General features: G+C 46.0%; 1 protein-coding gene and 1 pseudogene across 4 annotated transcripts; both read left to right on the forward strand.

Moving 5' to 3' along the window:
• The first annotated feature begins 530 nt into the window (after positions 1-530).
• phldb3 (pleckstrin homology-like domain, family B, member 3) lies at positions 531-14,425 on the forward strand. Of its 3 annotated transcripts, none has more exons than XM_084472121.1 (15): positions 531-894; positions 3,434-3,579; positions 4,540-4,650; positions 5,095-5,214; positions 5,989-6,111; positions 7,114-7,317; positions 7,886-7,996; positions 8,185-8,286; positions 8,758-8,857; positions 9,184-9,331; positions 10,156-10,243; positions 11,029-11,232; positions 12,110-12,317; positions 12,904-12,986; positions 13,699-14,425. In XM_084472121.1, the coding sequence occupies exons 2-15, from the start codon at positions 3,436-3,438 to the stop codon at positions 13,831-13,833; spliced, it is 1,881 nt and encodes a 626-aa protein (XP_084328247.1). In that variant the 5' UTR covers positions 531-894; positions 3,434-3,435; the 3' UTR covers positions 13,834-14,425. The 3 variants fall into 3 exon arrangements, with proteins under 3 accessions (XP_084328247.1, XP_084328248.1, XP_084328249.1); XM_084472122.1 differs by having other exon boundaries at positions 11,032-11,232; XM_084472123.1 differs by lacking the exon at positions 4,540-4,650.
• A 2,171-nt stretch (positions 14,426-16,596) lies between these two features.
• On the forward strand, positions 16,597-20,676 carry LOC311351753 (sialic acid-binding Ig-like lectin 5; annotated as a pseudogene). Its single transcript has 9 exons — positions 16,597-16,600; positions 16,712-17,065; positions 17,164-17,457; positions 17,845-17,942; positions 18,080-18,190; positions 19,334-19,642; positions 19,844-19,928; positions 20,354-20,435; positions 20,518-20,676. The product of its transcript is annotated as a sialic acid-binding Ig-like lectin 5 (transcript).
• The last annotated feature ends 887 nt before the right edge of the window (positions 20,677-21,563 follow it).

The raw sequence follows: 21,563 nt of genomic DNA on the forward strand, positions 1-21,563 counted from the left end.
AGTCCTCAATGTGTGCTCTATGCGAAACATGAAGTCGGAAGGGAGTTTATTGGAGGCTTTACCTGGCGCCGCCCCAGCCTAGCTGTCATCGTCTCCGCGTGGGCCGTCAACAGGTAGGCCTATTGTTGCGCAATCTCACCTGCGCTGCGCTGACAGACGCCATTCTGCTCTGGCGAAGGAGGCGTCGCCAGCAAGCGTCGTGAAACCGGAACAGCAGTTGCGAGTTGTTGTCTCGACTCCCGAGCTGGAAATAGATGAATCAACATCACAATATATGCCTTTAGCCTACCTGACCGGAAACCACATGCATGGCACGGCCTCTTGTCAGTCCGCAGAGCCCCGTGCCCTCCTCTGAAAACGTTCGAGCGGTTGCGTGTTAAATGCGCGGTGCCTGAACGGGTATCGAAGTTTCGAACTCAGTAAACCGATCCCGACCCCGATCTGAACCTACGGTGTGTGTGATGATGTCAACGCACCGTGACGTCGCGACGGCTGGTTGCGACAGAGTAACAATGACGAGAAAGTCACTCACGTCCCCGAAAATAGAAATCCAACATCAGAGAGCGACTGTCCCGTCAGCTCGGAGGTAAACACAAAGCAAGCAGCCCAGTCTCTCCCTCTCACTAAACCCCTTTAGTACCCGCCTCTCCGGGCCGTCCCGTCCCGGGAACAGACGCCCCCGCCACCTGCGGAGGTCCAGTACTTTCCCCCGACGGTAGTGGAGACCGAATCAGACCGGGACGACATGAAGACCTCCCCGGTTATATAGGCTACTGAAAGCGGCGTAGGCCTACAGAACGACCCGAGAAAAGGCATTTCAAAGGGAAAGCGGAGCTCGCTGTTTTGCTGGGGATCTGGTCGAGCGCCGATTTTTAGTAACTTCATCGTTCCCAGGTAAGACTTTGTGTCTGACATTCAGACCTCGGTCATTTGGACTGTGGTAATTTTAATCCTAACACGTCTTTCACTCACTCACTTTTTTTTTTTTTTTTTTTACACCAACCATGAGTTGGTGTAACCGCCCACCAGTCTCACTTCGTGGTATTAATAATAGTTCGAGTTTATTTATTTGGCTCCATGATTAAATATACCCTCTGGTGAGTCATAGGGTAGGGGTTCGCTGCCCTTTTGCCCACATGTATTTATACTCTTATCCCAGGTCATAGCGGCGGAGCCTTGCTGGCTCCCAGGGGCCACCACCCCCCGTCCCGTTTACTTAGTCTTGTTTTAGGTCTTGTTTGCTACCATTCCTGCTGTTTACGGTTTGTTTATCCGACGGAAAGGAGATTTGAGATGGGAGGGGGCTCCCATGGGAGGACTCGTTGTTTTGGTCCCAGGAACGCATCTCCGTCTGATCCTCCGTCCCAGACAGTAATTACCGGAACACCGGTTCCCATGACCTGCCCGAAAACTCCCAGGTCCCGACGGATCGCTCTGTCCGGGGGCAACTGGGCTCCCCGAAATGTTCCATTAGCGTCCTTTATAAGAAAAATATAGTAACATATTATAAAAACATTCCAGCTCGTCTGGGGGGTCTAATAGCTCACTCGAAAAACGTATCCAGTTAAACGTAAAGTGTACAATTTCACACACACACACACACACACACACACACACACACACACACACACACACACACACACACACACACACACACACACACACTTATTGAATGCATTATAGGAGATGTTATGCCCCCTCTCCAACGAATCACCACATGACTGAGCAAATATTAATTTGAAATACAATCAACTGGGATCTTGGATGCTGCAGTTTTCTATTGCTAACCTAACCTGGCCCACGCCCATGCTTCCCCAGGTGTGCTTATCACCCTGTCTCACCTGTATTTCCTGTATAACACCCCATCTCTCTCTGTTCAGCCAGCCCATTGGCAGCTCCAGGTCACATGAGCTGTGTCCTGATTTGTTGTTTGTTTATTGGATTAATCACGTTTGCATTTCAGGGCCCAAAAGAAAGCTACGGTGTGTCTGTACCACAACTATACCACACACTGTGAACACCCAACTATACCACACACTGTGAACACTCTGAGCATTCTGTTACGTGAAATAGATATGAATCATTAATAGTGCGGAATATAAATTGATCTTTCAACATTGTAGGTCTTACCCTGTTGGAATTGGCAGGCGATAGTTAAGGCAACTTTATGGGATACTTTATGAATATATATTTTAGGATAATTCAATTACATTTTTTCAATTTTATTTGTATTATAGCCCTTGGTCACCATTACAGTCTCAAAGTGGGGGATCCCTCTCTCCAGGGATGGTCAGGAGTGCAGTGGGTGCCATAATTGACATACATACATACATACATACATACATACATACATACATACATACATACATACATACATACATACATACAGGCAAAACATATTAATTATCATTTGATTATCATCAAAATATACAAATATTAGTTTGACCTTATCTCTCTTATTCTTAAATCTTTCCATAATATGAACATTAACTTTGCAGAAACGATTTACCATCATTTCTATGTTATTCACATTATTTATTTTACAGCCAAATATCATAACCTTATGAGCTCTTTTACATGACATGTGTTTTACCACACACACACCAAACTTACACGACAGACACGTTATGTAAATTGTTATGTCACACATTTGTTAAGTGTTTAAGGTCATTAGGTTGACCTCTTATTATGTCAACATTGAAAACCAGATAATACCAGTTCAAAGGTTTTTTAACTAATCTGTACTAAACAGGGAGAATGGTGTGTGTGTGTGTGTGTGTGTGTGTGTGTGTGTGTGTGTGTGTGTGTGTGTGTGTGTGTGTGTGTGTGTGTGTGTGTGTGTGTGTGTGTGTGTGTGTGTGTGTGTGTGTGTGTGTGTGTGCGTGCAAGGAACAATGTTCCGACAGCCTCAGCTCTCGTGTGATTTCAACGTAAACAGCAACAGTGTACTGCTGCTGTCAGAGTAAACAAGGCCCCAGTTATCTCTCTGATTGGTTGTAATGTTTAGCCCGCCCACTCTAAATTTGGTGATGCAATCACAGAAACAGGTTGTAGATGAAGGTGAGGTGGTCGGCTGTTGCTATAATGCTTTCTATAGCTCTCTCTCTCTCTTTCTCTCTCTCTCTCCCCCCACTGCCTGCCTACATTTATAATTGCCAAAGCATGTACAAATGAGAATAAGATGGAGAACACATAGTGTGTCTGTCTGTTGTTTGTATTGTTCAATGCAGAACATTCTCTCTCTTTGTCCCCCTCCCGCTCTTTATCCATCTCTACCTCTCTGTATTTCTCTCCTTTCTGTGTCCCTCTTCTCTCTCCTCCCCCTCTCTCTCTCCACCACATGACTGTCATATGCTGGGAGGCGTGCAGCAGATTAGATTAGATTAGCATAGCGCTGGTTAGCATTTATCAGCTCTCCCTTCCTGCTCCACAGAAATGCCCCGAAACAACTTGGACGAAACCAGGAGCCAATGGGAACAAGGACCGCGGCCGCCCTGGATCACACGATTAGCTGGAGGACAAAGCCCCGCCTCCTCAGGGGCGGAGTCAGACACAGAGAGCAGTAGCACTGAGAGTGAGGTATGCTGAGCATGTGATAACTTATGTAATTTTGTGTTATGGTTAATGGATGGTTATGTTATGACTATGTCATGTTATAATATGGTTAAAACAGGGGAAATGTATATGTAAGTGCTGTAAACAAGCATAACATTATTATTGTTTAAATTGTGGTGAAAATGTTGATAAATAATGCCGTCCCCCCATTGTCCTCCATGGTAAAACCAACTGGAAAGATAGCAAGTCCCTTTGTAGAGATATTTTAAAACATGGAAAATGTTACATTATTTGACCCTGTTACATAAAATCTGCGCACAAATCCAAAAATGTATTTATTTGGTTCTGCAAATCAAGTCAGTAAGTTATTGTTTCCATCCAGTTTTAGCAATGAAACTTGGGAGAATGTGTTCAGTCTCTAGTTGGGCAAAGCATTTAGAAACTGACTTGCGAGTCTAATCCTGAAAAAAAACGGGCGTCTGTATTTCTCTGGGATGTGCTAGCATTAGCGCTGTATCTCTCGGGGTCGTGCTTCATTTACTCTGTATCACTGTGGGGTGGTTTTAGGCACGGGCGAAGCGGGCAGCCACCCAGGGCGGCATTACAGGGGGGGGCGGCACAAGCACACGAGAAAAAAAATGATCCACGCATTTTCTATTATCGCCCCCCCCCCCCCCCCCGTCAACAACTCCGCCAGACCCCCCCCCCCCACTGTATCTAGCACTGTATCTCTCAGGGTCGTTCTAGCAGTAGCTCTGTATCTCTCTGGGTCGTTCTAGCAGTAGCTCTGTATCTCTCTGGGTCGTTCTAGCAGTAGCTCTGTATCTCTCTGGGTCGTTCTAGCAGTAGCTCTGTATCTCTCTGGGTCGTTCTAGCATTAGCTCTGTATCTCTCTGGGTCGTTCTAGCAGTAGCTCTGTATCTCTCTGGGTCGTGCTAGCATTAGTTCTGTTTCAGATTGACCTAGCATCCTCCTCCTATCTAGGTTCGTACTAAACTGACAGGGGCGGGCTCCGTCAGGGTCTTCCCCTCCCCCTCCCTGATCCAGCAGCGAATCACAGATATCGACCAAAGGAAGGAGGAGCTTAGGATCCAGGTTGGTCCAATCAGCAACTGGTACCTTAGCCAACCAATTCCTGATCCATATATTGCTTATGAATTTGAGATATAGGTCCTGGAGACTACCAGTTATACATGCTGGTTTTAGACTAAACGACATACAGGTTAAGGTTTCAGACTGGACCATGTACAGGTCCTGGTTTCAGAATGAACCAGAAACTGGGCCTGGTTTAAGACTGGACTAGATACAGGTCTACAGACTGGACCAGATAAAGGTCTAGCAGCTACAGTTTCCCATGGAAAGGGAAACAGTGAATGCATTGTAAACACAATACTAACATTTTAGTGCAGAGACTCATTCCCTAACCATGTTGAGCTTGCTGTGTTCCCTGTGACTCACCTCTCCACTAATCATGACTAACCTTCCCTTGCTCTCTCCACCAATCATGACTCCCCTCCCTGTGGCCTGTGGGCCAATCAGCTGCAGCTGGAGATTGCCCTGCTGACAGGCGAGCTACAAACCGAAAGACAGCAGCTGGAGAGACAGCGACAGACCCTGGAGGAGCAGCAGAAGAAGCCCTCTGTCCCCCCCAGACCCACGGTAGGACTACCACCTCTGGCTCTAGGTAGGACTACCACCTCTTAACTCATATTACAACTACTACCTCTAGACCCACGGTAGGACCACCACGTCTAGGCTCTAGGTAGGACTACCATCTCTTAACTCATGGTACAACCTCTAGACCCAAGCTAGGGCTAACCCCTCTTCACTCAAGTTAGAACTACAACCCCAGACTCAGGGTCGGAATTAAACCTGTAGACCTACGGTAGGACTACCACCTGAAGCCTCAAGGTAGGACTACCACCTGTAACCTCAAGGTAGGACTACCCCCTCTAGTAGACTCAAGGTAGGACTAACACCTCTAGTAGACTCAAGGTAGGACTACCACCTCTAGTAGACACAAGGTAGGACTAACACCTCTAGTAGACTCGAGGTAGGACTACCACCTCTAGTAGACACAAGAGCTGTATTCTAAATCATTCCCTATCCACTCTCTCACTATTCCCTATATAGTGTTTATGATATAGTGAACTATATAGGGAACGAACAAACGAGAATTCAGACACTAAGCTGAACATTTCTGAACGTCATTTGCGTCAGTAAATGCGCCCGCACTGCATTGTGGTATACAGGAGTAACAACTCGAACACAACTACAAAATGGCGAGCACCCTTTATAGTGCACTATATCTGTGATAGGGAACGATTTCGAACACAGCTAAGGTGGGACTTGTTGCATCACCAAGTTAGAGTGAGCGGGCAAAACATTCCAACCAATCGGCAGCAGTGTCACTAACCGTCTCTCTCTTACCAGGAGCGAGATCGTTTGGAGGAGGAGAGGAGGCGAGTGGAGGAGCTGAGGAGGAGGTGGGAGGAGAAGGAGGAGGTGGTTTCCGGTCAGCCTGAGAGTCAGAAGGAACAGCTAACTCTACAGCAGGTGGGCTCCATGGACTAAACAGAACAGGCCCCTTATCCAGTCCAATCACAACGAACCTCTCAAAGGCCTTGTTGACCCAAACCCCTTAAAGGTGCAGTGTGTAGCTGTATCTAGCCGAACGGACTTGGCAGAAATGGACTATAATATATATGAATATAAATTCAATAAATAAAGCATGTTTGATTTAGTATATAATCCCAGGAAAATAAGAATTGTTGTGTTTTTGTTTTCTTAGAATAGGCCCCTTATATCTACACAAGGAGTGGGTCCATTTCCATGGAGTACAGTAGCCCAGAACAGACAAACTGCTCTAGAGAGGACGCGTTGTTGATTTGTATAACCATGCAAAGCAGCTATCGTTAGCAAATAAAACGCTACCTCAACGAAGGACCATTTTCAATCATAAGTGCTGTCCTACTTGGAAGCTATTACTTATAAGCTATTACTAACAAAATAAACATTATTTAGAAGTACCTACCGTCACCTAACAGGCCAGTACAGGCCACCGTAGCTTCTCCTGCCTCTCCAATGTATTGCATAATGTCTGCTGCTGTTACAACAGAATTTCCCTCAGGGATGAATAGTTCCGTCTATCAGCAATCGCCCAATCAGATCAGACCCCCAACACCAATCGGCCAATCAGATCAGCTGCTGTCCCTCTGTAGGGCATGTAGATGTGCAGGTTCAGACGTCTCTATTTACTACTCTCTAAACTACAGTTACAACTCTCACACTACAGGTCTGACTGGTACACGCACGCACGCACGCACGCACGCACGCACGCACGCACGCACGCACGCACGCACGCACAAACTAGAAATACAAAGTTAAATCAAATTGACCCATCACAAACACACACACACTCACACACACACACACACACACACACACACACACACACACACACACACACACACACACACACACACACACACACACACACACACACACACACACACATCTCTCCACATCAGATACTCATTCCGACCTTTGACCCTGCAGGAGAGGGAAGCGATGGAGGCGGCGGTGCGGGCGTTCGAGGACTGGGAGTTCAGCATCCTGGAGAGCGAGAGCCGGTTGGAGGAGGAGGATGAAGAGGAGGAGGAGGAGGAGGCAGAGGAGGCAGAGGAGGAGGAGGAGGAGGAGAAGGAGGAGGAGGCAGGAGATCTGTCCGTCCAGCAGCAGCAGACGATTAGCTATGGACAGGTACCGTCACACCCGGTGGACACGGCCCATAGGGTTAGAGAGACAGGTAGGGCTTGGACAGTAGTTACAGAGACAGGTCATTAGAGAGCAGGTAGGGGTTAACCAGTGAATAGAGACAGGTCCTTAAGGAGCAGGAAGGGGTTAGTCAAGGTGTGTATATGCCTTCTTCCTCTATCTCAATCTTGCCATTGCTCTCTCTCCCTCCTATCATGTCCTCCCTAAAAATAACTTGGATTACACCCCATATCACATGACCTACTGTACAGTCACCTGACCTCCAGTCAGCCAACAAAAGGACAGAGGGACAGTCAGCGGGGCAGAGTCAGTCTCATTACAGGCAGCTGCCCTCTAGTGGACAAGGTTCCCCCCTGCAGCTCAACTTTCTGAGGTTGCAGAGTTCATGAACGGCTCAATGTGGATATTTTAATGTATTTAGAGTTTGTTAACCCTCTTAATGTGATATAAGATGTGTGTTAGATTGTAGTGGCCTGTTACTAGTCGGGACATAAAGGTATGGTAGGAGTGGGTATTTTATGTATATTAATATGATATAATGTATTGATATCAGGAGCGCGTCCATCATCTGGAGAGGCAGCTGAAGGAGGTGGAGAGGGAGAAAGAGAGGGAACTGAACGCCCTGAGAAGAGAGAAGAGGGACCTGCTGCACACAACCCAGATGGTGCCTGTTTGTCTGTCGGTCTGCCTGTCTGTCATCCTGCCTGTCTGCCTGCCTTTCAGTCTGTCTGTCTTTCTATCTATCTCTTTGTGCATTGGTCCGTCTAAAGGTCAATTCTTAACAGAAGAAATATTGGACATTTTATTTTGTTGTTTTTGATTTTGTTTTTTTTGTTCATTTATTATTTTCAGATGCTTAAGGAGAAGAAGCCGCTTGCTGATTGGTCGAATATCACTGGCTCCGCCCCCTGCATGATATCCCTGTCCCCCGTGGCCAACAACAAACCAACCAAGGTAGTTGACGGATTGCCGTGGAAACCGCTTGTGCTTGGCATGTAAATGGGTGGTCATGGAAACCGCTTGTGATCGACAGGTTCAGACTATAGCCGTTTTTCAATTCGCGTTCTCATGTGTTCTCGTGTACTTGCGTTCTCGATAAACGTCATCAGTGGTAGCCCAAGCACTGTTCCAATTCCAAGTACGCGAGTACGCGAGTACTGTCGTAAAACCCGGAAGTGTTCTCGATGCGTTCTCGATGAGGCCGTTCTACAGAGGATGCATCGGAGGTGACTCGTGTGGACTTGGGACCGTTAAATATCCCAGAATGCATCATCGAGTCCGCTGCTGTTCCAATTGCAGGTGCATACTCGCGTTCTCGGAAGTCTGTACTTGAAAGTCCGGACTTGCCAAGTACGTACTTCCAAGTCCGCGAGTACGTAGTCCGCGTACTTGGTATTGAGGAACGGCTAATGTTCCCCTCCACAGGAACCGTGTCAGGAGTTCTCCAGTTTACCACGGAGGCGACATCCCCACGGCAACCATCTCCATGACAAACATCACAATGAGAGGCCTCTCTCAGCTCAAGGTGCTTAAATGGTCCTCTAGGATGACAATGTTACAGTTGTCATGGTGACTGTTGTCATGTTGCATGCTGTTTTAATGTGTCCTGTGTGTTGGCTAAAACCATATTCGGGGAGGGGTCAAACCATTTTTGGGAAGGGCTACTACCATATTTGGGCATGGCTGAATTTGGTCTTTGGTCTGAGCCAGAGGTTCTCAAATGTCTACATGCCTTCCCATTTCATCAGTTTTCAGTTTATATTAATACGTTTGAAGAGGAGAACACTGTTTTAATGAACAATATACATCTCTCTCTCTGTGTCTCTCTGTGTCTCTCACTCCCACGCCCAGGGTTTATTCGCTCTCGTCCAGACCAAAGTCCCGGCTTTGTCTCCTCTTCTCTGAGACTCACTAAGGGCCATCGGGTCTCTCAGAGGTCCTCATTCAGCAGCCGAAGTGTCGGCGTGCTAACCGCTAACAGCAGTAGCCGTATAGCAAGGTCAGGTATTCCTATCCTCATATCCCATGGGGTGGGATATGTATATTTTAATATATTAAACAATATTCTTACATTGTTCCCTATTAGATGGAGAATATATATATATATATATATATATAAATTGTTTTCTCCATCTAACGATCATGATTATTCCCTTACTTTACCCTGTTATTAATATGTCACAGCCATGAGCGATGATGTTGATAATGCCGTAGGCCTATCCTGCTATAACCTGCATTAGCCTGTTACAGTATATACTGCCAAAGCCCTCTATACCCTGTTAAACCCCTCTGTACTCTGTTACACCCTGCTATACCCTGTTTACCCTGCTATACCCAGTTATACCATACCTGTTATACACCCTTATACCCTGCTCTGCCCCTCTTTACTCTGCTATACCCCGTTATACCCCTCTGTACCCTGTTATACCCCTCTGTACCCTGTTATACCCTGTTATACCTCTCTGTACCCTGTTGTACCCTTTTATACCCTGTTATACCCCTCTGTACCCTGTTATACCCATTTTATACCCGGTTATACCCATTTTATACCCGGTTATACCCCTCTGTACCCTGTTATACCACTCTGTACTCCGTTATACCCCTCTGTACCCTGTTATACCTCTCTGTACCCTGTTGTACCCTTTTATGCCCTGTTATACCCCTCTGTACCCTGTTATACCCCTCTGTACCCTGTTATACCCATCTATACCCTTTCAAACCCCTCTGTACCCTGCTATACCCTGTTATACCCCTCATTACCCTGCTTTAACCCTCTACACCCTGTCATCACTCACTCAACCCTGTGTTCCCCTGCTGCTGTAGCCCGTCCCCGGGGCTGGGCGACCTGCTGGAGATGGAGAGGAGGCTACAGGAGGCCAGGGCTGAGAGAGAGAGGCTGCTCAGGGAGAGGGTGAGCCTGGAGCATAGAGCCCCCCAAAACACACACTAGGCTAGGCAGGCTAGGCTATACACTCAACGTTAGGCTAGGTATTCTTCAATAGGCTAGATATGCTACGCTAGGCTAGATACGCTATGGTAGATATGATACGCTAGGCTACATACACAACACTAGGCTGGATATGCTGTGTTAGGCTGAATATGATACGCTATGCTAGATATGTTAGGCATACTGCGTTAGATGACCAAGGCATGTGATTCCAGATGTGCTATGCACACAATGCTAGGCAAGCTATACTATACTTTACTATGTATATATTTATACTACTATTTTTTATAATACTTTACCTACTAATATAAATTCCAGGGGATCCTCTAGGATTTGAGGGCATTCGGGGCTTAGCCCGGACATGAAATCATCCCCCCTTTTTACAATGATGCTTATTTATGCACTCAGGCACATTACATTTACATTTAAAGTCTTAATCATTGTAAATGTTGAATGTGTATCTTAAAAACGTTTTTCTTTTCAGATTAATTATGAATTGTGAATAAAATGTCAAGATACAGTTCAGTCATTGTAGTGAAATGACAAGCCCTGTCTTCCCTTCTCCCTGTTCTCACACACACACACACACACACACACACACACACACACACACACACACACACACACACACACACACACACACACACACACACACACACACACGTGAGAGGGACCCATGCCATGTGGTGTGAAGTCGATTTGCTCTCCGATCCGGGACTGTTGATAACTTCTTCACTGCTGCTCTTCAGCAGGTGCAGCGGCGGTTGGTGGTTGAGGAGGTAGAGAAGGAGGAGGAGGAGCAGGTGGAGGAGAGGAGGAGGCAGAAGGAGCCTAGTTCTCCCAGGACAGACATTATTCATCCCCCAGACAGACCCCAGCCCCAGAGCCCTGCCCCCTCCAGCTCAAGCCCCGCCTCTCTGGAGATACCCACCAATCAGATCACTTCAGATCAGGTCAGTGCCAGGGAATGGGTTATTGTGTTCACTGTCTAGCCCCTGAATGACCTGTCTCCACTAATGCCGCTTTTCCACCACCAGTACCAGCTCGACTCGACTCGACTCGCCACGCCTTTTTTGCGTTTCCATTGGCAAAAAAAGTACCTGGTACCTAGTACCGGGTACTTTTTTTTAGTACTACCTTCGTCGAGGTTCCAAGCGAGCGGAGTAGGTACTTTTGTGTGACGTAAACAGGCTGCTGGTAACTGATTGGCCAGCGGCTGTAAATGGGAATAATCATTCAAAGTTAAGTTGTGTCCGGCGTGGTTGGAGTCCACGAACCCGCTCCCGAGGGGGACACTGATCAGCGTTTTGCCGTGTGTGTCGCTCCTTTCCCGGGGCTAGAGTAAGGCTGTGCGTGGTTGTGTGTGTCCGGCGTGGTTGTGTGTGTCCGGAGTCCACGGACCGGCTCCGGAGGATCAGCGTTTCGCTGTTTCGTTTTAGTGTCGTTCCTTTCCCAAGGCTCGAGTTTTGCCTCCATCAACGTTACCGTATGACAACAATAGATGCGCAGTCATTGCGCTTTTTATTTTATTTTATTTCCCATCATAACCTTTCCCGGGAATCAGGAAATAGTCTTGATCAGATTCAGATTTCCCGGGAATCGCGTCTCCCGTGATTAAAACCTAATAACGACCCGCCCATGTTGGAGAGGTTCTTTTTCTACGACCCGCCCACATTGAAGAGGTACTTTTTTAGATGGAAACGCGCCTGGAACCGAGTCGAGTCGAGGCGAGTTGAGTCGAGTCGAGCTGATACTGTCGGTGGAAAAGCGGCATAAAAGAGAGGAAAGGTCCCAGATGAAGTTGGACTTCTCCTGTTTCTTTTTCGACAGCGCAACGTTCCCCTTTTCCTGGCTGTGAACTTTGACCTGCGTGTGCACGTGGAGTCGCTGGGTCACGGCGTGTCTGGATGCCCAGGCCTACGCATCAGCAGCCGCCGCTGCGCTGGCTTCCTCACCAAGCGGGGGGGCCGTGTCAAAACCTGGAAGAGGAGATGGTTCCTCTTTGACATGGACCACCGGCGACTAGCCTACTACACAGGTTAGACCACTAGACATCGAGGTCAGACCACCAGCCTACTGGTCTAACCACTAGCCCACCAAGCAGCTCAGCCCACCAGCCTACAGTTCAGCCCGTTTCCACAGGTTGGAACACTAGCCTACTGGTCAGTCCGCAGTCTACTGGTTAGACCACTAGCCTACTGGTTAGACCACTAGCTACAGGTTAGACCACTAGTCTATTGGTTAGACCACTAGCCTACAGGTTAGACCACTAGCCTACAGGTCAGTCCGCACTGCAGTCAACTGGTTAGACCGCTTGTCTACTGGTTAGAACACTAGTCTACTGGTTAGAACACTAGCCTACTGGCTACTCTAACAGTATTATGGTCTAACCAGTAGGCACAGGTTACACAGGTGTACAGGTTACTCAGTGTAATCAATCAATCAATCTAGGTGATGTACTGAGGGTGTGTGTTATGTCATATATTTTATGTCTTATGTAATACGAGTTTGATTTATGATGTTATCAATGTGTGGGTGTTTGCGTGTGTGTTCGTGTGTATGTGTGTCTATCTGTCTGTCGGCCTGTTTGTATAAATGTGTGTGATGCAATGTGTTTTTCCCAGATTACGACGAGAGGAAGTTGAAAGGTGTGATCTACTTCCAGGCCATCGAGGAAGTTTACTACGACCACCTGCGCACCAGCTCAGTAATAAGACTATTTATTCTAATACTAAAACTACTACTACTACTAATATACTGTACTGTACAACCACCTGTGTACAAGCTCAGCAAGCATACTACTATAATACTAATATACTGCTATACAATACGGTACTTTATAAAACGGGTGGCTTAAATCAAGCGATCTGATTGGTTCCTAACTGTTGTATAATGAGCATATACATAACTGCTATGGCGTTATAGAGTTCCGTATCACTCCGCGCCTAACTTGAACTGTTGTTTATTTATATATAAAAGCAATAGCATAGGTCACTGAAGCCTAAAAATATGTTGATTGATGGAGAGGGTGGAAATGTTGTAAAGCAATAGGCACACTGTGAGTGAATTGCTCGATAGTAGGCTAAATTGCCGGCGAACCAAGCTACCGTCTCTAGCCTAGCCTTCTCTCTGAAGGACGCTACAGTGTGTTGCATATCAACCGCCGCGCACTTTACAGGCAGCCAGGAGGGACTACTTTTTTTGTATTCGCTTTTCCCACTTTCTTGTTTTTTCAAATTTGAGGGTGTCTATGACTTTCATTTCGCCATACTTACGTAACCATTTTATAAAAGCAATAGATCACTTCAGTCAGTGAAATGTGGTCATTATACCACAGTTAAGGGGGTCACCAATTTTTATTATTATTAAGACTAGTATTGCTGTGTATTAGTACTACTATATAATGTGTTTATCATCAGTCTCCCAGACCCAGCCTAACGTTCTGCGTGAAGACCTATGAGCGCCTCTTCTTCCTCGTCGCGCTGAGTCCGGAGGCCATGAGGATCTGGATGGACGTCATTGTCACGGCAACAGACGAGCACAGTCGTTACTGATGTTAATGATGGAGGATGTACTTTCTGTGGTTACAGGAAGGGACCCAGGTGCTAAAGCGTGATCCTTCCCCCTGTACAGTTTACGCCCCAGGTGGTCTCACACTGTGTCCCCCTGGAGGCCACATTAAGTATTACATGGTGGGCGAACACTACAGAGATTTTGTATTTTTTTATTCTTCTATCAAATATTGAACCTATGAAGGAGGATTAGAGTGATTATTTTGAGTTCTGAGTATAAAGTCTGAATTCGAGAATAAAGTCAGAATTCTGAGAAGGAAGTCAGAATTCTTTATTCTCAGATTTCTCATTTATGGCCCTAATCCTCCTCCGTATGAATCAGGGAGCGTTTACACTGCCATGGTTGGTTATTTTAAAGTGAACGTGATATGGTTAAAACTTGCCATCGACAGAACTTTTAAATCTATGAATACATAAACACATTGGGTTACTGTGTGCTATATTTTATAAATGAACAGAAAAAAGGTTTAAATGTATATCAGGTTGTAACTGGGGATATACATCCTATCTGGGGCTTATAAAGAATGTATTATCTTGCATTTAAAAATGACAAACTGATTCAAATAAAATTTTGTAAAACAAAAGAATGTCCCCCAAAAAATTGTACTTGGCACAAATTTCTTTACCAGTTAAATACACAATACACCATGTTATTCTTGGTGAGGTTTATTGTTTTAAACATTTAAAAAGCCTCTATTTGGCCGAGTGTTTCACAGCTTCTCATCACTTGAGCCCTCACCCTCTGAACTCTGGCAACGGGTCCTGGTTGGTTAAGAACTTCATTTTCACACGCTGTTTAAAACACTTTGTTTTAACAGCATTATATTTACCACACTATTTATTCATTTTATTCAGTTTGGTAGACTAAAGCTATAACTAGGGTTGTTTGGTAGATTAAAGGTGGCTAGTGTGTAGTTTGGTATAATAAAGGTGTGGCTAGTAGTTTGATGAAATGAAGGTGGCTAGTGTGTAGTTTGTTAGGACAAATTATGTGACTAGTCATTTGTTAGAATAAAGGTGATTAGTATGTTTGGTAGAAATAATGTGTGGCTAGTAGTAGTAGCTAAAATAAAGGTGGTTTGGTTGTACTTCGGTAGAATGTCGGTGTGGCTAGAGTGAAGTTTGGTAGACACAAATTATATTTGGTAAGCAAGCAACGGCAATAAGGTCAGAACAAAACATGTAAGTAAATATAAATGTATACAAAATATTTTTTTTTATAAATAACGGTTATTGGGTAAGACAGGTAAACAATGATTATTTAAATGGGGTGGCTATAGTGTTTGATAGAATAAAGGCATGGCTAGCTGTTTGGTAGAATAAAGGGAGTTGGTGTGTAGTTTGGTAGACCTAAATTTGGCTAGGGTGTAGTTAGTTGTCTGACTAGTAAAGTTTGGCAGAATAAAGGTTTGGCTTAGAGACCAGAGATCTGGAAAGTAACCAACAGGCAGAAAAAGTTTAAGACGCCGTTCTACTCTAATCTAAGAACATAATTCAGTGTGCTAAAGCTGCCAACGATTGTTGGCCCCTTCTCTGTCGCTTCTGCAGATGGGTTTTTACAGACAGTTGAGAACATTTGATCGAACATGAGATACCACTCTGCACAGAGACTTTTCCTTCTGCTTTTTAACACACCATGTTCTACCCTCTTAAAGAAGCATCTATCCTCTCATTTTAAAGGTTTGGGGGAACAAATTATGTTTTTTGTGCTATGCAGAGAAACTTCTTGTCTTAAGGTAACACGCAACCAGCTTCTTACAGTCACAGGAAGAGATCTCCATCTTGATCTGTTCGGACCTGTGTGCAGGCTTTGACTCAGTGGGCCACAACACTTAAGCTGACCACTGAGAAAACGGTCCAGTGTGGTTTTCACCTTTTTCCTCCAATTTTGCAGCACACAACTGTGTGGGGTTCCACAGGGTTCTATTTTAGATCCTTTCTAATCTTTAATCTTCATGCTACTTATTGGAAATTGTCTCAGACTGTGAGAAAGTGAAACCTTTCTCACTTCCAGTGACAGGACGGTTCGCTATGTTTGAAATGGTCCCCCCTGACACATGGTATGGCCTAATGGGCCTTGATTGGTCCACCTGTGACTAATTAGGTGGCCTATTTAAGGGGTGTTGCATTGTTTGGGAGGGTTAAGGAAGAGGTGGCTTGACGTGAGGCAACTACTTACACCCTCTTGTTAGGCTAAATTATGCTGTATTTCAGCTAGCATACGGCGTGAAGGAAATCCTGTATGATGAAACCAACATGGCCCAATGTTACTGATCTATGTAAGCCTTGGTCAGAGGAAGACAGTAAGACAAGCTGGTCTGACCATCTAACCATTAGCTCTGCCAGACTACAGCTGACCACACTGCGAAATATCTCCTATACTCATTCAGTTAAATACATGTGGAGACATGCGTTTTCATCTTTAGATTAAGGTGGGCAAATGGAATAACAACACGTTTCTTTAATGTATTTTGAACGCCTTGTTTTCTTTGCTAAGGAAGTACAGTCCTATGCTGAAGGACATGTTTGGCTGTATTGTTAGAAAGTGTTGTTCATATATGTTTGACAAAATAGCAACATGAAGATCAAAAGCTAGTACAGAACCACTGGAGTTGTAATGTTCTCTCTGTGTTCATGTGAACTATAAAAAACATAAGTTAACACTCCTGCCACTCCCATGATCAAGGCAAGGGCACTACCCCCGGAGTTGTTTCCCGGGCGCAGCCCACTGCTCCTAGCTTCTAGATGGGTTCGATGCAGAGGATTAATTACCCCCTTAATAGTATGAGAGTAGCTCGTTTTTAGTGTGTTGCGGCTAGTGTGTAGTTCTGTAGAATAAAGGTGTGACTGTCTTTCCCAGGTGTTGGAGGCCAGGACTGGACCGTGTTTCTGCCCCAGAGTGTGAAGGGTCTGGCGGGTTCCTGTGTGAGGATCCCCTGCAGATTCACGATGGGGATTGGCTGGGATTATTACCTTGACAATTCATGTAAAGCCCAATGGTTTAGCGGTTTTAGGGAAACCCTAGTGTTTGACTCCAGCCTCGATGGAGATCGCAACCTCCTCCAGGGAGAGCTGGAGGGGAATCTCCGGAACAAAGACTGCACCACCATCTTCCACAACCTCACCACGTTCCAATCCAAGCTTTTCTTCAGAATTGAATGCGAAAACAGGCTCAAAAACAACTATGCAACTGGCGTTGATGTCAATGTTAAAGGTTCATATTTTGGTTAATTATGTTATATTCATTTTGCTCCATACAGTTGATCTGGTTTTGTCGGTTTAACTAATTCTTCTGATGGTTGTGGTTAACAGACATGTGGAAACCGGACTTAAGTCCAAAAGGTAAAGTGGAGGTTGAGGAAGGCAGGACAGTCATGCTGTCCTGCTCCGCTCAGATCCTCTGTCCTTACCAGCCCACGTTGTCATGGACACCAAGCCTTGGAGACACCCAGGAGACAGTAGGAGTTGAGGTTGTGACCTCTGTGCTGACCTTCAATGCTTCCTTGCTCCACCATGGACAGAGAATCATCTGCTCCTCCCTCTACAAGCGCCACACAGGACTAAGCGACGCCTCCTTTAAGCAACATTTGACTATCAATGTTTTGTGTGAGTAAAGGTTATTCTTTTTGTTTATTTTAGGACCTTCTGGTAACACAGTTTGGTTTTGTCGCATTATATGCGATGTAGTGCGAGACAATGCGGTGATCTTCAGGTCCATTTCCAATGTGGTTGTGGATGGTTCTATACAGCATTGTTCTTCACAGACCAGTTAAATAAAGATGGACCTAGCTTAAAGCTAGCTTAGCTTAAAGCTGCTTTCACACTGCTGTATGGCAACTCTCCGCCTCCATTCATTTCAATGAGGGAAGGGCGGCAGAGGGGAGGTGGTTACAACCGCGGCGGTTGGACCAGGAAGCGGTTGCCGCCCACGTGAACGCACACAGCTTTTGCCCTACTGCTCAGCTTTCCCCGTGTTGAAACTTTCATCCGCAGGGGCAGCAGCCGCTTTTAAAAACGCCTGGCCCTTTCACACCGCCACGCGGATCCCTCCGGCAGCGAGGCGGTTATCAGGGCGTTTGCCGCACGGCAGTGTGAAAGCAGCTTAAAAAAAGGGTATGCCACGATTCTGCCTTCTCACACCGCAAGACAGGTTCGTGGAGTGTCGAGATTTCGTTTTTGATACGCATAGCCTTACAGCCCTAATAAACACACTTCTCGCTTGGTGCAGGAAGGACTGGGCTTTACGCTGAGCTGCTCCTGCCGGGCCTAGCCCTCCTCAAACTACAGCTGGTCTCAGGAGGGGCCCCCGGGGTCAGGGTCCCTCTCTCATCCACTATAGGTTCCCTCCTGACCTTAACCTTAACCCATCCAGTATAGGTTCCCTCCTCACCTTAACCCATCCACTGTAGGTTCCCTCCTGACCTTAACCTTTGCTTCACTAGAAATCCGGCAATTTTGATTGAACCGAAAAACATTCTAAAAAAATTGTCTCTAATTGATTTCTCATATAATTATTTTATCTTGCTTCTTAAACATATGCTGATTGCTCCCTGTTGCTACATGCCAATCAATAGCTCAGTGAGTTGAGCACCCATTGAGGCCCATGGGTTGAATCCCACCAGATTTCCAATATGGTCTGAAGAATAGTTTGTCTAAAACCTGCTTTTCATGACCTGGCACTCAATTCTATTTCAAAATGATGACCCTGAACAACTTTACCTTACATGGACCCCATTTAAAAAAAAGTAAATAAAAAAGTACTTATTTGGAGAAAACACTCACTTCTCTCTTTTCCCTGCTGGTCACTTGCAAATTTCTCCTAAGGGGGATTAATAAAGGAATATCTTATCTTATCTTATCTTCTAAAAAATGTAATGATCTCCCCTTGTTAGTACATGTCCTTCAATAGCTCAGTGAGTAGAGCAATCTTGCAAGGCAGAAAGTCCATGGCTCAAATCCTAACAGGTACCTCATATGGTCTGAGAAACAGCTTGTCTATGGTATATTACTACACAGTGGTCTACTACTTCCAAGCAAAATCATAGTCAATGGTTGACTACTTCCAGCAGCAGGGGCGATTTAACCTCACAGGGAGCACCTTTTCATGCTCTGAGACAATTGGCTTTTACCTCCAGCAGTTGGCTCACTTTATTAACCATTTCCTTAATTATAAAAAAAAAAGTCCAACTTTCGGCGGCTGTGCACAGCCGGGTGCTTCAAACCAATTATTGATGCATGCAGTTATATTGTCATTATCATTGCAATCAATGACTAAACATATATTGCACTGTTTGTATCAGCTTTTATTTAGGGACACCGTAGTTAGTCCAAAAACATACATACAGAGAATGGTATACACTGGAGTGCGTAGTACGAAGGTTCAGATGCTGACCTGGTGATGATACATTTTTTTCCTGTAATACATGAAGTAAGATGGCTGGTAAAAAGTCTCTCTTCACGTTGTCGTCCCTCTTCCCTGTAGTCACAGTTCCTCCCAGGATCCTGCCCTCTTCAGGCTGCAGCAGAATTGCAGCCTGGGTGCGATGTTCCTGCGACAGCGTGGGCAGACCATCACCGTCTCTGGAGTGGTGGTTGGATGGGAAACTGGTGTTGGGTTCTGAAGATGTGTCTGTCTGCCAGGTGAACCTGGACAATACAACCTTGTGGAGCTCCCTCACAATCAGGGCCTTAGCTGGTATGACAGCCTTGACCTGCCACAGCTCAAACACTGCCGGGAACACCAGCCAGAAGCTTCCTGTCCCCCACCTGGATACACAGCAATACCTGACAGGTCTGACCTCAGGGAGCTAAAGGGAGCATCACCATTGCACCACCAGCTGTGAGGCTGATCAGCCTCAGGGCCTTTAAAAAATGTATTGACCGGTTCAATCAGAGCCAATCACAAAACCATCACAAAACCATACCATCAGAACCGATCACTAACCCTAACCCTAACAAAAACCTCCTGACAACACATTCTAAATCCTGATATTTAATATTCCAGACTTGGTGCTGTGCATTGTCAAATCTGCTGTGATATTCGTGGGATTAGTGTGCGTGGTCGTGTGTATTATAAGGTAAGTCCACTTGAAATTGTACACATTCACTGTGTTTTGAAATTCACAACTTTCTCTGTTGAATTCAGATAATGTCATTTAGCAGCGGGGGGGGGAAGGGCATGTTGTTCTAGGATGCCTGAAAGCAGACTGAGGTCATGGGGAACTGAACCCCAGGGGCACAATTGAGCGTTGACAGTGTAGAGTGTAATGATGGTTGCCAACAACTCCTCAAGTAGCTCCGTTCAGCCCATGCATTATACACTGTCTAGCACTGTCCCCCTGGTGCGCATAATTTTTCCAGTTGTATTCCGGTCAACGGGAGTGGGACAGCATTCTCTCTATAATAGCTCTGCCAGAACCTTTCAACTGGTAGCCAAACCCCCTGACCAATAGACTATCCTACCCCCTCTGATATACAGTTTGCTCTATTCTTTTGATTTCAGAACTCAGAAGACGGGTGAGGAAGCACGGTCCTTCAACGCTGCCACTGTGAAGCAGGCCCCGCCAGACGAGGAGGAGTCTCAGGTAACGTGGATACAAGGTCCACAGTGACCTTTGGGATATTTGTGGAGCCCTGTCGTGTTTGAAGACCCATTCTGTATCTCAGGTCGTCATCAGCGGTGAGGAGGACGACCACGTTAACAGCGGGATGCGGATGAACCCGGTTGGACCGTGAGAGGAGGCGGTTCTGAGAGCCGGTTCCCCAGTCTCAACGCACCGTGATGCAGCCTGCCCCTGCCTGAAAAGCCCTGCAGCAGTGGCGTAGCTATGGGTGGTGCTTCCGGTGCAACGCACTGGGGCCCTAGAGAATTCTTTTAAATTTTTATTATTATTATTATTATTTTTGTGTGGAGTGTGGAGAAGCACTGTGAGTTCACGCAAGGAGAGAGAAACAACATTACAATGAGCTGTGCAAGGATGAGAGGCTCAGTGACCCTGATAGCCACTTCAGGGTCAATGTTTTTAATGCCAGCCTGGACATTATTATCAATCAGCTATTGCAGAGGTTTGCTGCTCTGCGTGAAACCACTGAACTTTTCCAGGCTATCCAACCCTCAGAAGTGAATAGTGCCTAAAGTGAATAAAGCCCATATTGTTAATGTATTGTAGCGCCGGGGCTATGTTTGTGTGTTATACGACTGCTATTGGTTGATGTGTTCCCATCATGCTTGGCGGTGCGGAAGTGAAAAAGGACGGTTAGGTGTGGTTCGTTGAGTTTGGTTGTGAATGGTGCACTCTTTAATTCAATAAAGTGACTGGAAGAATATAGCACGCCTCTGCTTTTGATATTCACTACATTGGTGCTCAGAAGTGGGATTTTCTAAAACGAATACCCCCTACGAAGATGGCGATGTCAAGAAGCTATTTAGCGAAGAAAATCCATGAGATTGAAGTTATTCTCCAGCGTCTCGGCGAAGATCTTCCTGCGGAGACGAGTGATCGACCCGACGGTGCCAGTGCTCCCCGCCGCCATGCAAGACGGGTGTCAGCCGAAGTTGAGCACGCTGACCGCCGACGAGTGACCAGCGCAGAGAGACTGCCATCACTGACCTACACCGCCGAGGAGAGGGCGTCGCTGACCGCCGCCGGGAGGACGCCGCCAACCGCCTCGCCGCCGGCCGCTGCTGCCAGCATGCCCATCGCTAGCCCAGC

This window comes from Micromesistius poutassou (assembly GCF_964030765.1).
Source record: "Micromesistius poutassou genome assembly, chromosome: 8".
Lineage (NCBI taxonomy): Eukaryota > Metazoa > Chordata > Actinopteri > Gadiformes > Gadidae > Micromesistius > Micromesistius poutassou.